The following is a 20,048-nucleotide window of genomic DNA, read 5'->3' as shown; positions in this document are numbered from 1 at the left end:
TCGTGCAGTGTGAACACAGCAGCGACTGAATGATACCCCAGATAGTCTTGCAGTGTGAAAAGAGCAGTGACCCGACGAGTTTGAAAATCGTCTGAACTAGGCTTTAGCCTGACGTGGTCATACTCAATTCTAGTCAGAATATGAGTCTGATTCTGCTCCATTGGGCTGTAATTATGGGCCGTGTTTCAACCCGAACCAGGAAAGACCTCGATTGGATAGACCGACAACGAATCAGAGCAACAAAGTGACGCATTACGTTAGTTGTCAAATGTCAACAGAGCTCCGCTGCACTGTGTTGCCAAGTCTGCGGTTTTCCCGAGGGTTGTTTTCCATGTCTGCGGGTTGAAACCAAGCGGCAACCTCCCGCGATCTCTCTTGAAGCCAATACGAAAGTGACTTAAACTGCAATTCCTCGACAGGCCACTAGGGACAGGCTCCATTGAGCCCATGTTAAAATGCCCAACTTTACAGCAGGAAAAAACATGTTTACAGCCTGGTACAAAATGTGGTTTTGGCCTATACGGCTAATTTTGACCTTCATGACAACTGTGAGGGGGGTGAATTTTTTCATTACATTTTTTCAAAAAAATCATTTGTTTACTGTAGTGATTTGGTAAGAAAGGAAGGAAGAGGACACGGGGGTCGGCGAGACTGCGAGACGACTATGGGCGATGGGATATGGGCGAGACGACTTTTATTATTAAACTCAAAACACAGCGCGCACACTTCAGCGTGTGACTTCTCATAAACACTCAGGAAAAGTTTCACTTCCGGGTTGCGGCCTTTCCGGCTTCCGGTTAACTCAGTCTCTCAGGTGGGACGGGGTCAGCAGTCCGTCTCTCTTTCCCCTGCTTCCGTTTCTCCTGGCGTTTTATACTCTCTCCGCGCCCTTTACTGAAACAAGATACAGGTGTTATCAATCTGCGTCCAACCCACTCACTTACCGCTCGTCCCGCGGCTCTCTCTCCCGCTGCAGACCTTGCTGAACCACGCCCCCCTTGCCACATTTACGTCATATAAAATCTTAAAGTTCTGCATAATTAAGGGCGTGGTTACTTTGAGTAACAGGTGGATTGCCATTTATCCGCCGTGTATAGTCATTGCGTCCACTCCGCACACTTTCTGCCTCTTTGCCCATTTTCTGTTATCAGAGTGAAGCGTGACGACGCGCTCACATGATGGCGACGGCCAGCTCGTCTCTACTTTACGCTTCAGAACGGCTCTTCGGAATCCTATAGGTGACTTCACGGACACTACATCCAAATTTTTCTACAGTCTATGGTTGAAGCGACCTCAATTATGTGATATATAGACCCAGGAATGTGAATTTTAGCAGGCAACTTTGCCAAAATAACACATTTTAACCCCCAAATGCTATTTTTTCCCGGAGAACCTCCAGAGAAGCTATTGTTTTGGGCTAGTAGTTGGCGGATTTTGTTGTAAAACCCTGGGAAACCCTGTCTGCACGAACGCTGGAATAAACGACCTTTGCCGATGTTGTAAAAAAAATAATTTAAAGATACACAGAGTACTTACCAACATGATCATCATTTCTGAGAGAAATATAGCTGAGCCGGAAGTTCATTGCTATGCACAGTGAACACAGTCAACTGCATGTGAAAACACTTCCTCTGTGTATATGAAAGACCCATCTCATAAGCATCCGTTTGAACATTTGCTTATCATACACAGCTGTAAGTCTCTTAGTTAATACTTAGTCTGCAACTTGTTCAACTTCCTAAACATAAGCTAAGAAACCACAAACACTTAAACTCTCACCTGGATATTATCAACCACAACTGATCTTGTGAAAACACACCGAACCAAGTTCCTGTTGCACATTTGCTATACATATACAGTATGATGAGAATACAGCTGCTGTGAGTTTGATAGCAGCTGAGTATTTGATGACTCTCAATGCTGTGAAATATGCTGACAACTGAAAACGTTCTTCATCTCTGCTCTTTGATATCAATCTTTCATTTGAAAGCCACGTTTCTAGCATCTGTAAAACCGCATTCTACCATCTTAAAAATATCTAAATTACGGCACATGCTTTCAATGCAAAATGCTGAACAGTTAGTACATGCGTTCATGAGCTCAAGGCTAGATTATTGTAACCCATACGGAAATGTAATATATGTACATATATGTCCCTATATCCGAGTAGTGATGTCATATATGTTTCATATAAGGCAATACATTATTAGCACATATATCCATTCTCATGATATATGAAGATATAGGTTTATACCATGTATGAAATACCCATAGAAGAATTATTATATATACATATATTAAAATTATTTATATGTTGACTTTTTATATGGTACTGTATGTTAACGCCATATATGCAAACAATACATGTTGAATTTATATATATATATAAGTTTATTTAAACATAATGTATGCAAACATTCAGTATGCTTGTTTAGGATTTTATAAGGATTTATATAGTGGTGTTTGAATCCCGGCATTTCATTCTAATTTAGTTTTGGTTCAGGCTTCGGACATTAAAAGCTCCATGTGTGTTTTTCTCCCCGTTGTGAGTGTACAGTTTGAGCATTCACTTGGTCTCGTGAGCATCTAGTTTTGCTTGGACAGTATATACTCTTTTGTCCATGTGTTTAGGGTTGTTTGTTTAGCATGCGGCTTCTGCTCATCATTAGCCATGGCGTGTACACTCATGACATTTTTCATCCTGTCCTCTAGAGGGCAACAAAGGGAGGAAGGGGTTTTAAGGTTACGAGTAGCATAGAGAGGAGAGGCATTGCAATGGAGCATGGGTGAAAATGCCTGGAATCACATTGCGTTTGAGAGTTAAGTGAATTGTACATTCTAATGCTTTACAATCTTATTCAAATGCACATTTTGATGTACCCATAAAAATGTTAATTCATAGTGTTTGGAAGTTTGCAGAGAAGCTAGCAGAGGACTCTGTTATGGGGCTTGAGTGCACTGATACCTACTTCTGACCTGTGTTGGATTGTGCCAGTGCCTTATCTGTGATTTAGGATTGTATATCTTCATTGCCTGCTTGGACTGGGCCTTCTACAACACTCATATAAGAGACTTGCATTGCAGACTGTATATCCTTTTCCTTCTACGGCATTTTGAATTGTTTGGTACTGTTTTTTGTTTGTGTATCACTAGTATTTTGAGTTTGGAATTGATGTACTGTTGTTTTTTTTACTTATAGTGTTAAGCTTCGATATTCACAATGCTGTCTTGGATATCTGTCCATGTGCTAATTGTTACTATGTTATCTAATTCAGTGGTTAAATAGATACAATTTATTTCCACTCCCACATTTAGAATCTTACAGTTAGTTTGAACACAAACTATTGGCAAAAGTGAATTCCCGTTTTTTTTAGGCTTTCTTGTTGTATAAAAAACTAAGGAGAGCCAGTTACAAGCATGACAGGGTTTGTTTGTTTCGATTGTTTATTTTTGAAGTATAATAAAAAGCCCATTAACCTCTGCACCCTTGAGTCCTTCATCTCTTGCCTCACCTGACAATAAGTAACATTATAAATATTTTTTATTTTAAATGTCATTTGTTTTATACATAGTATATATTTTAAGACCCTACGACATTTGACATTGATAGTGATTTGTCACATATATAATTTAAACATATGTTGACTAAAGATATATGTCAATATATGGAATTTCTGATGCTGTGCATATATGTGCATTTATGTTTTTACTCTATATGAGCATATTAGGATATTTCATATATGAGACCTATATGTCAAAATATGTATTATACATTCATAAACATATATAATATATGGGATACATTTATATGTCAATATATGGAATTGTTCCAATTTCTAATATGTTTCATATATGTTTTTACTTTATATATCACATATATCGCATATATTGATATTTCATATATACACATGTATTGCATTTCCGTATGGGAATGCTCTACTGGGTGGTTGCCCTGCTCCCTTAATAAACAAACTCCAGCTTGTCCAAAACGCAGCAGCTCGAGTTCTTACTAGAACCAGGAAGTATGATCATATTAGTCCAGTTCTGTCAACACTGCACTGGCTCCCTATTAAACATCGCATACATTTTAAAATCTTACTTATTACTTACAAAGCACTAAATGGTTTAGCTCCCCAGTACTTAAGCGACATCTTAACACGTTATACTCCATCACGTCTGTTGCCGTCTCAAAACTCTGGCCAGTTGATAATACCTAGAATATCTAAATCAACTGCAGGTGGTCAATCCTTTTCCTATTTATCACCTAAACTCTGGAACAGTCTTCCTAGCATTGTTCGGGAAGCAGACACACTCTGTCAGTTTCTATCTAGACTAAAAACACATCTCTTTACTATGGCATACACATAGAACATTTTTAACTTTCATTATTCAAATCAATTGACTGATTGTTAGGCTGCATTAACTAGGTCAGCCGGAACCGGGAACACTTCCCATAACACCTGATGTACTTGTTACATCATAAAAAGAGTGGCATCTAGTCTAATATTAGTCTCTCTGTTTATCCCGAGGTTTATCCCGGATCCGGGCCGTGTCCGGATTGGATGGTGGACCTGCGCCTGGACATGACCAACGCATCCTGGAGTGTCTGCAGAGACTGTGTCAGTTGTTGTCTCCTCTGAATTTGCCTCACCGGCACATCATGCTCAAAAAATCTGTCTCCGGCGCAATAATTCCGATCTTTCATGTATTCATACTCTTGTGTAATCAACGCCCCATCCTAAATGAACCCGTCTCTTCCGGGATACCCTGAAATTTTGAATAATCCGATCTAATATGATTTCTGACCTGTAAGGTGGCCAGAATAATAATCTTACACGGTGTGTTAATAGACCAGAGGAGAACTGGCACCCCGACTGAGTCTGGTTTCTCCCAAGGTTTATTTTTCTCCATCATGCCCCGATGGAGTTTTGGTTCCTTGCCACTGTCGCCTTTGGCTTGGCTTGCTCAGTTGGGGACACTAAAAATATGATCAAAGGTATTCAACTAATTATACAGATAAAATTTATGAATTAGGTTTTAATTAATTCTATAAACTATAATACGGATCTGCCAGCATTGTCGCTATATGATCAATTAAAATAAGCTGATAACATCACTGTTTTCTCCAGTACGACTGTACAGCTAAATCTAATTTTGATGCAACATTATCCTGTTTGACACTGTGAACCTGCTTTGACACAATCGTGATTGTAAAAGCGCTATATTAATAAAGTTGATTGATTGGTTGATTGATTGATTAAAACTGTAATAAAGTGATTCATTTATTAATGACCCATCCCATACAGATGGTCTTCATATTGATCATTGTGAGAAACAAAAAGTGTAATGATTATAGTAAAGACCCTAAAAATGCTGCAAATTGGGAATATGACACCAAGACGGTAACGGCCAGCTCATCTTTACGCTTCAAAACTGCTCTTCAGAATCCTACGGGTGACCTCACGGACATTACCTCCATATTTTTATACAGACTATGGTCATTAGTTGCCATGAACACTCATTTAACAATCACACCTGTTAGTCTTTGAGGTAATCATCATTGTGTATTCAAGTTCCTCATTTCCTTCAGTTTGTGGTCTGTTATTGTCGTATTTCATACACTGTTATGTTGTCTTCTTTCCTGTGGATTACCTGAGTTTGTTTTACTTATCAAATACTTTTGTTTTTGAGCCGTTTTGCATCATCTTAGTCAGACTTAGAATGTTACAGAATACCATATCAAATCTTTCGGTCACCAGCTCTGCCTTAGCGAGTGGATTCCCTTGCTTCACCTCAGGGCCCCCGAGCCCTTTGGCCTGTCAACCAGTCAGCTCCACCTTTGCTCTTTGTCCCCTCAGCTCCACCAGGAACTGTCGTCCTCACGGCTCCCCCGTGAGGGCTGCACTTGGGTCAGACATCACTCTGCCTGTGACACAGACTTCCAGAACACCAGCTTCGCTTCATCCCTCCACCCTTTCGGCTCCATCGGACTCTGTCTTTCCTCTGACTCTGCCTTGGTCCTTGATCACACTGGCTCACCTGTGGTGGTCTTCTGCTCCACCATAGAGGTTCTCTGCTCCTCCACTTCTCCACTTTTTACAGTGGATGGATTCCTTGAAGGGACATGTTAAAGGGTTAGTTCATCCAAAAATGTCAATAAATACTTACCCTAATGTCGTTTTACACCTCTAAGACCTCCGTTCATCTCCAGAACACAAATGAAGATATTTTTGTTGAAATCCGATGGCTCAGAAAGGCCTTCATTGACACCAATGTCATTTCCTCTCTCAAGACCCATAAAGGCACTAAAGACGTCGTTACAAAGCCCATCTCACTACAGCGGCTCTACAATCATTTTATGAAGCGACAAGAATAGTTTTTGTGCGAAAAACAACAACTAATTAACGACTTATATAGTGATGGGTTGATTTCAAAACAAAGTTTCGAACCGTTATGAATCAGTGTATTGATTCATGATTCATATCGTGTGTCAAACTGTTAAAATCACTTGACATTGGCGATCCGAATCCTGAATCGATCCACTGATTCAAAATGGTTCGAAACTTTGTTTTGAAATCGGCCCATAAGTATATACGTCGTTATTTAATTATTTTTGCGCACAAAAACGATTATCATCACTTCATAAAATGATTGTAGAGCCACTGTAGTGAGATGGGCTTTGTAACGACGTCTTTAGTGCCTTTATGGGTCTTGAGAGAGGAAATGACATTGGGTTTAATGAAGGCCTTTCTGAGCCATCGGATTTCGACAAAAATATCTTCATTTGTGTTCTGAAGATGAACAGAGGTGTCGAACTACATTAGGGGAAGTAATTATTGACAGAATTTTCAATTTTGGGTGAACTAACCCTATAATGGCAAAAAAGGAGATGGGTGGGGGAAAAGTTGCAAAACTCTTGCTCTTCCCTTAGAAACTTTGCGTTGGCTTATAAACCTTTTTTAATAGAAATAATAGGACGTGGGAGGAAAAGCTATGTGTATATTTAAATGCTTTTGTGAACGAATGTGAAGTTTATCTGGGGTACACAATATATTTGTGAGAGAACATAAAAGCATTGAAATACAATTTTTCCTTCCATCTCATGTTTCTCCTCCACATAGTGGTGTCTACTTAGGGGCTCCGTAGTTATCAATAGGCCTATGCTAATGCATCTACTTTAAAAATGGAATTTCTAACTAAACTTGATAAAATGTATGGATTTTCTTTATTATAAACAAGCAAGAATGACTGTGATATTCATCTACACTCACCTAAAGGATTATTAGGAGCACCATACTAACACTGTGTTTGACCCCCTTTCGCCTTCAGAACTGCCTTAATTCTACGCGGCATTGATCAACAAGGTGCTGAAAGCATTCTTTAGAAATGTTGGCCCATATTGATAGGAGAGCATCTTGCAGTTGATGGAGATTTGTGGGATGCACATCCAGGGCACGAAGCTCCCGTTCAACCACATCCCAAAGATGCTCTATTGGGTTGAGATCTGGTGACTGTGGCGGCCATTTTAGTAAAGTCAACTCATTGTCATGTTCAAGAAACCAATTTGAAATGATTCGAGCTTTGTGACATGGTGCATTATCCTGCTGGAAGTAGCCATCAGAGGATAGGTACATGGTGGTCATAAAGGGATGGACATGGTCAGAAACAATGCTCAGGTAGGCTGTGGCATTTAAACGATGCCCAATTGGCACTTAGGGGCCTAAAGTATGCCAAGAAAACATCCCCCACACCATTACACCACCACCACCAGCCTCCACAGTGGTAACAAGGCATGATGGATCCATGTTCTCATTCTGTTTATGCCAAATTCTGACTCTACCATCTGAATATCCCAACAGAAATCGAGACTCATCAGTCCAGGCAATATTTTTCCAGTCTTCAACTGTCCAATTTTGGTGAGCTTAGGCAAATTGTAGCCTCTTTTTCCTATTTGTAGTGGAGATGAGTGGTCTACGGTGGGGTCTTCTGCTGTTGTAGCCCATCCGCCTCAAGGTTGTGCGTGTTGTGGCTTCACAAATGCTTTGCTGCATACCTCAGTTGTAACGAGTGGTTATTTCAGTCAAAGTTGCTCTTCTATCAGCTTGAATCAGTCGGCCCATTCTCCTCTGACCTCTAGCATCAACAAGCTATTTTCGCCCCCCAGGACTGCTGCATACTGGATGTTTTTCCCTTTTCACACCATTCTTTGTAAACCCTAGAAATGGTTGTGTGTGAAAATCCCAGTAACTGAGCAGATTGTGAAATACTCAGGCCGGCCCGTCTGGCACCAACAACCATGCCACGCTCAAAATTGCTTAAATCACATTTCTTTCCCATTCTGACATTCAGTATGGAGTTCAGGAGATTGTCTTGACCAGGACCACAGCCCTAAATTCATTGAAGTAACTGCCATGTGATTGGTTGATTAGATAATTGCATTAACGAGAAATTGAACAGGTGTTCCTAATAATCCTTTAGGTGAGTGTAAGTTGGGAGAGTCAAAAGATATCACAATGACACTGCTATGCTGGAGTCACCTTGTGAGAAGACGCATCAAACCACTGGCTCATTTCCAACTTTTATCATTGCTGATACAGATGATGACCTCAGCGTTTCAGAAAATAACACTCTCAGATATAAGTGAACATAACAGCGACAACGCAGACAATTTTAAGGCTGACAGATAACTAACTAAAAGGTCATTGCAAAGACATATCATATACAAGAGCATATCAGCAGACTTGATTAGACTGGAAAATGTGCTAGCTCATTAGCAGAATGTGACCTCAGTTTATCTGTACAAGCAGCCGTACAACACTTAAAGAAATATGCTGGGTTTCATAACAGATTAAGTTCAGCCGACAGCATTTTGGCACAATGTCGTAGATCACAAACATATTTTGATTCATCTCTGTTTGTTTTTTTTGTTTTTGTTTAAAAAGTAAAAATTGAGGTTACAATGATACCTTTACAATGGAAGCAGTTTTTTAGGTTTAAGGCGAAGCTTATAATTTAATAAAAATTATTTAATGTATAACTCAGGTATTATTTGAGCTTTACTTTGTTTAAATCCCTTGTGTAATAGCAGCAAAGTTGTTAATTTGGATACAGGGGGAGACTGGGGAGTGTTGTCTAACTGACGGTTTACCAAGTCAGACAATAAAAGGAATTTTAAAAGGAAAAATATCGGATAAAAGAAATTGTGCATTTAGACAATATTGCCAAAGGTTTTGGGACGCCTGCCTTTACATGCACATAAACTTAAATTACATCCTGTAGGGTTTAATATGGAGTCGGCCCACCCTTTGCAGCTATAACAGCTTCAACTCTTCAGGGAAGGCTTAGGAGTGTTTATGGGAATTTTTGACCATTCTTCTAGAAGCGCATTTGTGAGGTCAGGCACTGATGTTGGACGAGAAGGTCTGGCTCGCAGTCTCCGCTCTAATTCATCCCAAAGGTGATCTATCAGGTTGAGGTCAGGACTCTGTGCAGGCCAGTCAAGTTCCTCCACACCAAACTCACTCATCCATGTCTTTATAGACCCCCCCCCCCCCCCCCCCCCCGGCAACATAGTCAGTGACTGAACTGTTATGTGAGAGGAATACAGTATGTGACTATCACATTTTGAGAGATTTAGCAAAGACATGCTCAAAAAAAATGTGTCTGACTCCCCCTACCTGTACAGAAAAAAAAGGTTAGGCTATTAAATTATTTTTTGCACACAAAAAATCATATGAGCAAAGCATTATAAATAAAGGGGACTTTACCTCATTTTTATTCCTTTAAGAAGTCTGGTTATATTCGTATTCTTGCCTAATATGTGGACTAGTTACATCTCATATTTGCATATACGATCACCCTCAGCAATGAAGGGCACTTCAAACATTTTAATACTATAGACTCTAATGAAAATATAATAAAGGACGGGAGAGGACCAGGCCTGGACTTTACGTTGTGTTTTGTTTATGTCTATTATGTGTGTGCGTGGCAGTCGTCCGTGTAGAGGCTGACGTTTTTACTTTCTTTTTGTTTATTAATGTTGTTAAAGGTGTATCGGGTCCCGCCTCCTTCTTCCACATCTACATACCCCATTACATGATGGACATATAGGCTAGGCCTACATATTTATCACAAAATGTTAATAATGCAATTGTTAAACAATAATGTGCTTTTCTTGGATAGTATATGTCCCTTATGCCATTGCCATCATAGTATTTTTTATTCTTGAAACAATAACAAAACAATTATTGATGGTTTCAATGGAATTGTAATCCTTTTTTGTAAAATGAAAGGTTCACAGTGTGGAAGATGACTTCTGTAAATGAAGAAAATTGTATCTACTATCACATGATGTCTATGTATATTATAGTTTATAGATAAACTTTATAGCCGTTAAACCTTGTCTATAACACAATTAGAAAACAATTGTGATGTTTTTATCATTTCATGATTTATAGTTCTTGTGGAAGCTAATAACTTTGCAATTATTGAAATTATAAAAAATGGAATTCATATATAGTACAAAGGTTTGAAAATACAAAATAGTATTTTTTAGCAATGTCTATTATCTCTAATAAAGACCTAAATATATTATTTAAGAAATGTATGTATCTACATATATGTAGAAAATATAGAGAAAGTCGATGCACTGCAGACCTACACACGGCAAAGGCGCTGCTGGCTTTTCATTGCGCGGAGAGCAGAGCCACCTGTCGGCCCGCTGCAGTAACTGCTGCCAGGGTCCAAGCGAATTTCGGAATCGTGATATGTCATGAATTTTAAATAGGTCATTTAGATGTTTTTTGATTTGCAGCAACGTCTAGGCACGTAGGTAAGTAATAGTAGCCTATTAATGCGCAATTAGCCATTGCAATAGTAGGATCCGATAATTCCATAGCTGGCTAGCCAACTACCTGCTTACCGAGATTTGACTTTAAGTCAGTCAGTCAAGCAGGACTACTGGGGGAACGTCGAGTAAGTCATATTCATGAGCCATTAGGATTCGTTTTAATCACTTCCTCGTGGTTACTAAACTAGTCTGCGTTTCCCAAAAGCATCGTAAGCTATTAGCACCAATGATCTCTCAACTCACGAACAACATATTTAGAGAAACCCAGGCCTGTATGTGATACCGTGCTGTCAGTAGAGGCGCCATTGCTATTGGAATGACCTTAGGCAACCTGTTAGCGCGTCATCGGGAGTGGGGCAGCCGGCTATATGGCAAGCCGTTTTCACTTTTTGAATTCTTGATATCACGAATGATGTCATCACTCGCAGAAATTGAATTGTTAATATCAAGAATTAGCATTTTAACTAGTAAAAACTAATTCTTGATATCTGTAATTATATTTTCACTAGTGAAATGTCAGCATAGGCTGTCATTTAAATTGCATTCTTGACATCAATATTTGAATTATTGATATCGATTTGCATTTCTGATATCAAGAGTGTAATTGTAATATCTATAATGGTTTTCTTACTCGGACAAATCACATTCGTGATATCAGCAATAAACATTGTCAGAACAAGAGGCATTAACATTTGTACTAGCAGCAATTTAATTCCTGATATCAACAATTGCATTTGAATGGCAGCCAATGGTGAACCTACTAGTGAAAATACAATTACTGATATTATAGTGCTTACTAGTTGAAATTCATATCAAGAATTCATATTTCTGTGAGTGATTACATCTTTGATATCAAGAATTAACATTTTTACTCGTGGAAATGTAATTCCGGTCTCGTGGAAATGTAATACCAAAAATTGCCATTTAGAAATCTAATTCCTGCTATCACAAATTTGCATTTTAACTATTGGAAATTTAATTTTTGATATCACAAATTCATATCCTGAGAATTAATAAAAGTCAAAACGGTTTGCCATAAACACATGCATAAAGCAAGACAAATGATCCAGATCTCAAAAATTACATCAGCATGGTGGAATAGTCTATTTGTCCAAAGTACTGTTTATAAGAAGCACAAAATGAATTTTTAACTCACTCCGGCTTTCAAAGAGAAAGAGCTTTCGATCCGTTGCTTTGCTCATATTAAACTACAGATTAAAAGATGTTTTTTTTTAGAGTAACTGCATTCTGTTAGCTAAGAAAGATGAACAGTTATAGAATTTGTGTGAAAGAGAAAGTGATACTCATTATTGTGCACATAATTGATTTTTCATTTATGTCATTTTATTTGTACTTTTATAATTGTTATTTTAATCCTACAAATATTTTTTTTTTTTTTTTTATTTTGTTAAATGTTAAAAAAGCCCTTTGTGGCCAATGTGCTATTCACCAGCACATTGGTTAACGGTAGTTGTTTTTAATAGTGCTATATAAATAAATTGAAATTGAAATTGAAATTCAGTGTGTGTGAAATGGGCCTTGGACGTTTTTACTTTTGAAAAATGAATGGCACATGTAACAGATTTTCAAGGTGTCATAGGCCTAACTTTAACTGTGTCTGCAGCAGTAACGTAGTAAACTTGCACAATTAAACAATTTTTATTTAATGCAGAAGAATGTATTACTTTGACACAAACACTTACACTTTTACAGTTGGAGGCATGACAGCGATTATCAGGTCTGAAAAAAGGAGGGCATTGAGTGGGCCAATAATAGGTTCACCGTGTTGCCAGCAGAGTGCACAATAGCCTAGGGATGTGGAAGCTGCACGTCAGGGACATTCACCAATCAAGCGGAGCCCACACTGCCCTGCTCTTTCCTTCCTAAAATGATAAAGGTGACTGAGGTGCTGGAGAGAGTCAGAGAGGAAAAAGAGAATGAAGTTGGCATGGGGATGAGCCAATACATGCAAATAGCTTTTGTTTTTTCCCCCCATTGGCTATAGGCTACCGTTTATATATATATATATATATATATATATATATATATATATATATATATATATATATATATATATATATATATATATATATATATATATATATATATATATATATATATATAAGCATATAAAGCACATTAGATGAATGCCCAAATGGCATTCTATTGAATTTCAGTTCCATTACAGTTTCTGCAACCATCAACACACAGGATAGGCTCTTTGTGGCTTTGCTGGGTATTATTGTCCACAGTACAGTTGGTTAGTTAGTTAGTTAGTTAGTTAGTTAGTTAGTTAGTTAGTTAGTTAGTTAGTTAGTTAGTTAGTTAGTTAGTTAGTTAGTTAGTTAGTTAGTTAGTTAGTTAGTTAGTTAGTTAGTTAGTTAGTTAGTTAGTTAGTTAGTTAGTGGGGTTTTGCAGGTTTCTTGTGGTTGTCCTTTAGGGCTCTCTCTTTACCAGTGTTAGGGAAAGTTAGTTAAAAAAAGCAGAACAATTTTGCTTTACTCCCTAAAAAAGTAGCTGTTGCTTAGTTACTTTTCCTTTGCATTACATCACTTTTGCATGACTTTTTCTCACCTGGGCTGGGCTGGGCTTGCTTGTTTCTTTTTTTTAATAACAACAACAAAAGTTATATTTTTGGCAAATGTAAAGGCTCTTTTACACCAAAACTACAGTGAATAAGCCTCAGGCTGAAAGAAATGTAAATTGACGCATGTACAGTCGAGGGAAGCTCAAACAAACCGTTCAGTTCTGATGCCATTCTGGATCACAAAAAAGAAAAAGAAAAAAGGATGCAGGAGAAGACCTCAGTTACTTAAGCAATATATATATATATATATATATATATATATATATATATATATATATATAACACAAATGTGATGTTTATCTAAAGTAATTTTTGCTTATTCCTGGTTGCATTGCACCATCGCTGGTCAGCGGCAAAGACATTGATCGGTAAAGTTTGTGTAATTTAACATATTTAATTGCTGCAGGATATTCTTGTGTTTCACTGTTTTTATTCATTTTGAGGAATACTGAATCTGTTTCTGTGCAAATGAGATTAATAAATGCATGCTCATATTTAGTCTAGATCTACAATAACCATCATGTTCACGGTTCACACACAACACAAATTTAAAAGTAATGCGTTACATTACTAGTTACTTAAAAAGTAATCTGATTACATTACTTGTTGTGCGTTACCCTTGCACTGCTCTTTACCATGCATTTCAGCACTTAATACTACTGGTAAGCACTTGCTGTTCCGTTATACGATTTTCATACCAGCGAATGCGCTAAATTCACGGAAAATGCTAGCGTAGCCTATGTTGTAAAATCAACTGAAAAATTATACAACTGGACTGACCTTTATTGCACTGTCGATAGTCTTACTTTGTGTACGGGGCATGTGAATGTATTTTAGTTTCTCCACAAGTTGTGGCGAGTATCTTCTTATTTTGTACACAACTCGAAGTCCAGTTTCCTTTATCATAATTTATTCTTCCAAGTCAATAAAGAATCACATTTCTTGAATAGGCATACAACCTAATCCGATGTTTTCTCAACAACTTATTTGTAGAGAAACAATAGGCCTACTTGTAAGACAATTTATGCTATATTAATTATAATAGTCTTTGTGGTCTCCCACTGTGCGTCTGAAATTATTGCATGTGCTTAATAACTTTTTTCATGAGCTACAAAAAACACGTCACTGAACAAGTGCCGAAAGAAACCCAAATAATATATTCAACAGGTAAATGACTACACTCTAAAAAATGCTGGGTTGTTTTAACCCAGTGTTGGGTCAAATATGCACTAACCCAGCAATTGGGTTGTTTTAACCCAGCGATTTGGTTGTTTTAATCCTGCGGTTGGGTTAAATATTTGCTTAAGATAACCCAATCGCAGGGTTGAAACAACCCAACTGCTGGGTTAGTCCATATTAGACCCAACATTGAGTTGTTTTTTACTCAGATTGTTTTAGAGTGTAATTAACAAAAATAATTAGGCTATATACCAAATGTAGCCTACATAATACAAATGTGAAAGTATAAATTCTGAAATATAAAAATGTGGCTCTTACACTTAGCTTCTTCTATATGAGCTGGACACTTTATGTAGCCAGATACTCTCAATCAATGTTAAAACATTTATTTATTTATTTTTAAATGAAAAAAAATCCGATGTTTTCTCCGACAGGTGTCGCAGCAGGTCAGGATGCCATGCAGAAAAGAGCGGCTCCTCGGTGTTATTTAAGAACGAAACAAATCTGAAGTCACAAGTCTAATTGCCGGGTTGAAATCTCTACTCTCTGCATGTTTTAAGAAGACACGTTGCAAAATGTGCACTCCCCTGGTATTTGCTTTTAAGGCACATTGCTGGTTTTACGCGTTAAATCCATCTTCTGTAAAAGTTCCTGATGCGTAATTCAAACGCAGCACATCGTGCTTCCGTGTTGGTTAAACCTTTTATTATTAAATCAACAGACGTTATACTGATTTTCAAAAGAAGCCCATGAATTCAGAATAAGGATCTACGTGAAATGTGAATCAATAAAGTTTCATAACCGTTTTATTTTAATGATTATAAAACGTTATGCAATCTTGTCAAGTTTCAAGTCATAGCAAAATGTGTTTTATGTACTAGTCTATAACGTGTTGCAGTAACCATCACCACACAGGATTTCATGTGCATGCATATGTGAGCTGTGTGTATCCCGCATTCATTGGCTGCTTTGCGCGCACAAGTTCATCCTCCCCCATGACGCGCGATAAATGTCCGTCCTCCCGCGTCTCTGCTGACAGACAATCACAGTTCTGCTTTGCGTCGCGGCGTCTGCGTTCGTTTTCCTCCAGAGTGGAATGCAACTTAACTCAGAAAACGCATTCAGTGTTGTGCTTTAGAAGAGTTTTTATGGGTTTGTTCTTTCGTTGGATGCGCATTTGAGTATTTTTTTTTTGCGTTATGAAAAACATAACTGGAGTTTTTGACAGCCTCAGTACAGATATGCATTCAAACCAGATTACCTCCAGCAGTTACCACAGTCTGCACAAATCCCAGGAATCACCGACTCTTCCGGTCTCCACCGCTACCGACAGCAGCTACTATAATAACAACCAGCAGGCCGGGCAGTGCGCAGGCTCTCCATACGACCAGATCAGCTCTTATCAATACCAGAACAACAGCATGAACAGCGTTCAGTACAACAACAAATCATATGAACTGGGCTTCGCCAACGCGTTTGGCCCCTACGGCACGTACGGCTCCTGCTCCTCACCAACCCCTGCAGATGCTGGTAAATATCTCTCTCTTGTTATTGCTCATTTGTAATTGCCATTAAACTGGAAGTTTTACTAGGCCTATTTATTTACTGAGTAGCAGTGAAGATAAAAAGTTTACGCATACATCATTTTGTAGAGCTGCTTTTAATTCCGCGGGCATGCAATTAATGCTAATAATATTTGGAAGATAAAACGTTTTTATTATTGCATCGCATGCATTTTTTTTATTTAGAAAGGTTCTGTTCACTCACACGTTACGCATTGCTTGTTTTCTCTCACAGAAAAAGAAGAAAGTGAACCTGAAATTCGAATGGTTAACGGAAAGCCAAAGAAAGTGAGAAAACCGCGAACTATTTACTCGAGTTTCCAGCTGGCGGCCCTGCAGAGGAGGTTTCAGAAGACCCAGTATCTGGCCCTGCCGGAGCGAGCCGAGCTAGCCGCGTCCCTGGGCCTCACGCAAACACAGGTACCGATGCCTTCCACGTCGAAATAAAAGACTCGTAAAAGACCTGTGATTAATATAATAAATGCTCATTAATCTCGAACAAAATTGGGATTCAATAATAGTAATAACAATAACAACTTTTACATTATGCTACATACTTTAGTCATATGCTATCCGTATTAAAGCAAGCGTGTGTGCGCTGTGATTATTTCAGGGGTTATTTAAAAAAAAAAGGAAACTATCCCATACACATGGTAGCCTAATAACGAAAACAACGATTGTTACACTTTATTTGGTCATTAATACAAATGTTACATGCAGTTACTAATAACTAAAGTATGCATAATTACATGCATCTAAACCAAACCAAAGCCTAGTAAATAGTAACAATAGTTAATAAATATTACTCAGCAATTAAATGCATAATTTCAATGTAACAAAAACACCTTAAAATTATTTAATGTAAAATATTTTAATTTATCATTGTTACAGTGTTATTATAAATTTAAGTACTGAGTAATATTAAGTAACAACATGTACGTATAGGGTTTGGTTTAGGGTTAGCTGCATGTAATAATTTATTGTTATTACTAAGTTCATGTAATAAGGACAATAAAGTGTTACCCAACGATTTTTTCGATTCAACAGCGTTATTTGATTACTTATGTAGGCTATAATGCTAGTATATGCTGAATTGTTTTCTTGTTTGCTTGTTTTTTCAGGTGAAAATCTGGTTCCAAAACCGCCGTTCGAAGTTCAAGAAGTTGTGGAAAAGTGGCGAAATCCCGCCCGAGCAGCACGTGGCCTCCAGCGAGTCTCCCCCTCAGCACTCGCCGCCTCTCAGCACGGCCTGGGACTTCGCGCACGGCCAGAGAATGAACACTGTAAACACGGGGGGTCTGTCCCAGAGCAGCAGCCCCCCGAACACCACCACCCCGTCCTTTCTGACAAACTACCCCTGGTACTCGTCCACGAACTCTGCGACCCATCTACAGCCACAACATCACCACAACACAACTGTCAGCGTCGGTGCTATATTTTGACTCGACTGACTTAAAATATAGAAATGGGGGATTCGGTCTGTTTCCCACACGGTGAGACCTCTTCACCTTTGCCACGTTGATCATTGCCAGTGCGTTGGGGGCGTAACACTGTTTCTCTTCATGCAATGTCGTCAACAAGCAGACACTTAAGAATCAAACATATACAATTATTTTTGTATTTATTTATTTTGTTCAATGGGTGGTACATCAATGGATTAAAACCAGTTGTTCGGCGAACTACTATTATCCAAAGCCTAGAGAACTCGGACATTATTGGAGTGAATATTGCATCAGGGTGTAAGAGCACATGTAGCACAACCTGAAGCTGTTTGGTGCCTTTTGAAAATAACTTAACTGTCCTTTCCCATCGTAAATGTGTTTCACGCGCCTGTCTTTCATTTCAGACGTTTTGTTCGATTTATATTTAGTATGTACGGTAAGTTGGAGATCTGGTGTCGGTCTCTGAACGTGTTGTCATTCGTATAGAATATATATATATATATATATATATATATATATATATATATATATATATATATATATATATATATATATATATATATATATATATATCATATAGGGTTCTCACTGTTTTAAATAATACGGACAAAACACTAACTCGGAAGCTACTGATTGTCTAAAGCCATGTTCATATGTATAAGGATATGTTTTTCTGGAGTACTTGTTTTATTTATTTTGATATCCGAATGAACATTTCTGCCACTATAATGATTCAGACTTATTTAAAATAAAATGTTTCATGTTAATGCATTGTATCTGTATCAATTCATTTGGGGATTTCGAATGTTTTCTCTTTAGTTCACTGTTGGTGTGGGCTTTATTTTTTATTTTTTTCGTGGATCTGTCCACTCCTCCTTCTTTTTGCTTCGGCGCCAGTTGAGTCTCTCGTCTTTAATAAGTCTGGCTGGAGACGCGATGCAACGTCTTGTAAAAGTTTCACACAAAACCCACAAATTCACCTTTTGTTGACAAACGTGACAGGTGTGTCTATAGCTTACTTCGTAATAAGTAGGTCAAGCGAGCTTATGCAACTTTTTTCGGGTTCGAAAATAGGAGGAGGGTTCTTAAAAAACAACAACAACAACAACAAAAATTCACTAAAGCCAATTGGACTGACGTTCCCTAAATTTTTGGAGGCATAAAACTTAAAGATAAAGGCTCGTGAAGCCCGACAGAAGCGAGACGCGCTACAGAGCCTGGGGCTGGGAATGAGCGCGCAAACACGCCCCGGCACGAAGGCGTTCGGCTGGGTTCAGACTCTCTGGAGTCAGAGCTCTGCGCTCCAGACTTTTTATGAAGTCAGCGCAGCCAAGAAGGCAGGCTCGCAAATGCCCCGAGCTAAACAACATGGAAACATTTCTCACAACTTCCACCACCCCACGCACAATACAAGGCCTTTGTAATAGGGTCTCGTCTGCGTGTATAGCCTACATTCATTTTCCATGCCATATAACAAAGGAAAACTTATTTGTTTAGAAGCTTGGTAGAAAATAAAATGCAGGGCAATCTGAGTGATGCAGCATGCTCAAACTGCCACTGCAATGGTGCATGCACATTTAATGCAAGCAAATAATCCAATCGAATTGCGTAAATGAAATGTAACGTGTTGCATTAATTTTCACTTTAAATTAAATGACTGATCATAAAAAAATCATGCTGTTTTTATAACAGAGCCATGAAGGAAGTTATTACAGCGTTCTGTTATTAATTGTGTATGGCAAGTGTCACAGTTTGTTTGCTTCTCAAATAAAAAGCCAAACGTCTGAACCGCACGCGGCTTGATATCCATTGTTCTTTTTGAAATAATATAGGCCTATAGTTAAAAATGCGCGTTCGCGTCACGTTCATTTGTTTATTTGAGGGGTTCAAACGCTGTAAAGCAGGCAGATGTAATGAGGATGTATCCTGTCAGTGATTGCCACATTACACGATATTATGGTGTCGCCCGGGGCTAAGAGTACGCCCGTGCTGAAATGTGCCCCGCAGAGATCCGTTCAGCAGAACAAACACGACAGGAAACGGGAATGCCATGTTTAACCAAAGAGCGGTCGGCTTTCCTTTCGGCGAAGGCCCAAGACGCGTCTCAGTAACGCTGGGTTAACGCAGGACAGTTTACGCACCGTCCCCTGAGACAAGCTTAACGCGATCTTGAACAATGAAATATCGCATTAATTCTGCCGCACCAACATGCGAACTCACACTCCAAACGCGGAAGAAGCCCGACGCGCACCGGGTTTCGCGCCTCTTTCTGTCAGCCTGCATTTTTGCTGTCTCGGTATATCTGGCAAAAACAGCCTCAGTCCGCGTTTACATTGATTAGGTCCCTCAACACGGACAAGTGTCACACCTCGCAAACGCAAACGAAAGTAAAGTTGTGTTGGAGCTGTCTGCGAGCACGTGCTCCGCGT

The 20,048-nt window shown here is 38.6% G+C and overlaps 1 protein-coding gene across 1 annotated transcript; it reads left to right on the top strand.

Annotated features, from left to right (window-relative positions):
• The first annotated feature begins 15,665 nt into the window (after positions 1–15,665).
• dlx2a (distal-less homeobox 2a) lies at positions 15,666–18,084 on the top strand. The gene is made up of 3 exons (XM_067444899.1): positions 15,666–16,145; positions 16,413–16,597; positions 17,299–18,084. Exons 1-3 carry the CDS (start codon positions 15,815–15,817, stop codon positions 17,617–17,619), a joined length of 837 nt encoding a protein of 278 aa, XP_067301000.1. The 5' UTR covers positions 15,666–15,814; the 3' UTR covers positions 17,620–18,084.
• The last annotated feature ends 1,964 nt before the right edge of the window (positions 18,085–20,048 follow it).

The sequence above is a fragment of the Pseudorasbora parva genome, chromosome 5 (genome assembly GCF_024679245.1).
Source record: "Pseudorasbora parva isolate DD20220531a chromosome 5, ASM2467924v1, whole genome shotgun sequence".
Taxonomy (NCBI): Eukaryota; Metazoa; Chordata; class Actinopteri; order Cypriniformes; family Gobionidae; genus Pseudorasbora; species Pseudorasbora parva.
Note: the sequence above shows the minus strand (reverse complement) of the source record. Positions and strands in the feature narration are given on the sequence as shown.

Bases quoted from the DNA above. Each gene is read 5' to 3' on its own strand.
- dlx2a (XM_067444899.1), top strand. From the start codon at position 15,815: ATGAAAAACATAACTGGAGTTTTTGACAGCCTCAGTACAGATATGCAT. The intron at 16,146-16,412 runs GTAAATATCTCT...TTTCTCTCACAG, and splicing joins ACCAACCCCTGCAGATGCTG to AAAAAGAAGAAAGTGAACCT. The intron at 16,598-17,298 runs GTACCGATGCCT...TTGTTTTTTCAG, and splicing joins TGGGCCTCACGCAAACACAG to GTGAAAATCTGGTTCCAAAA.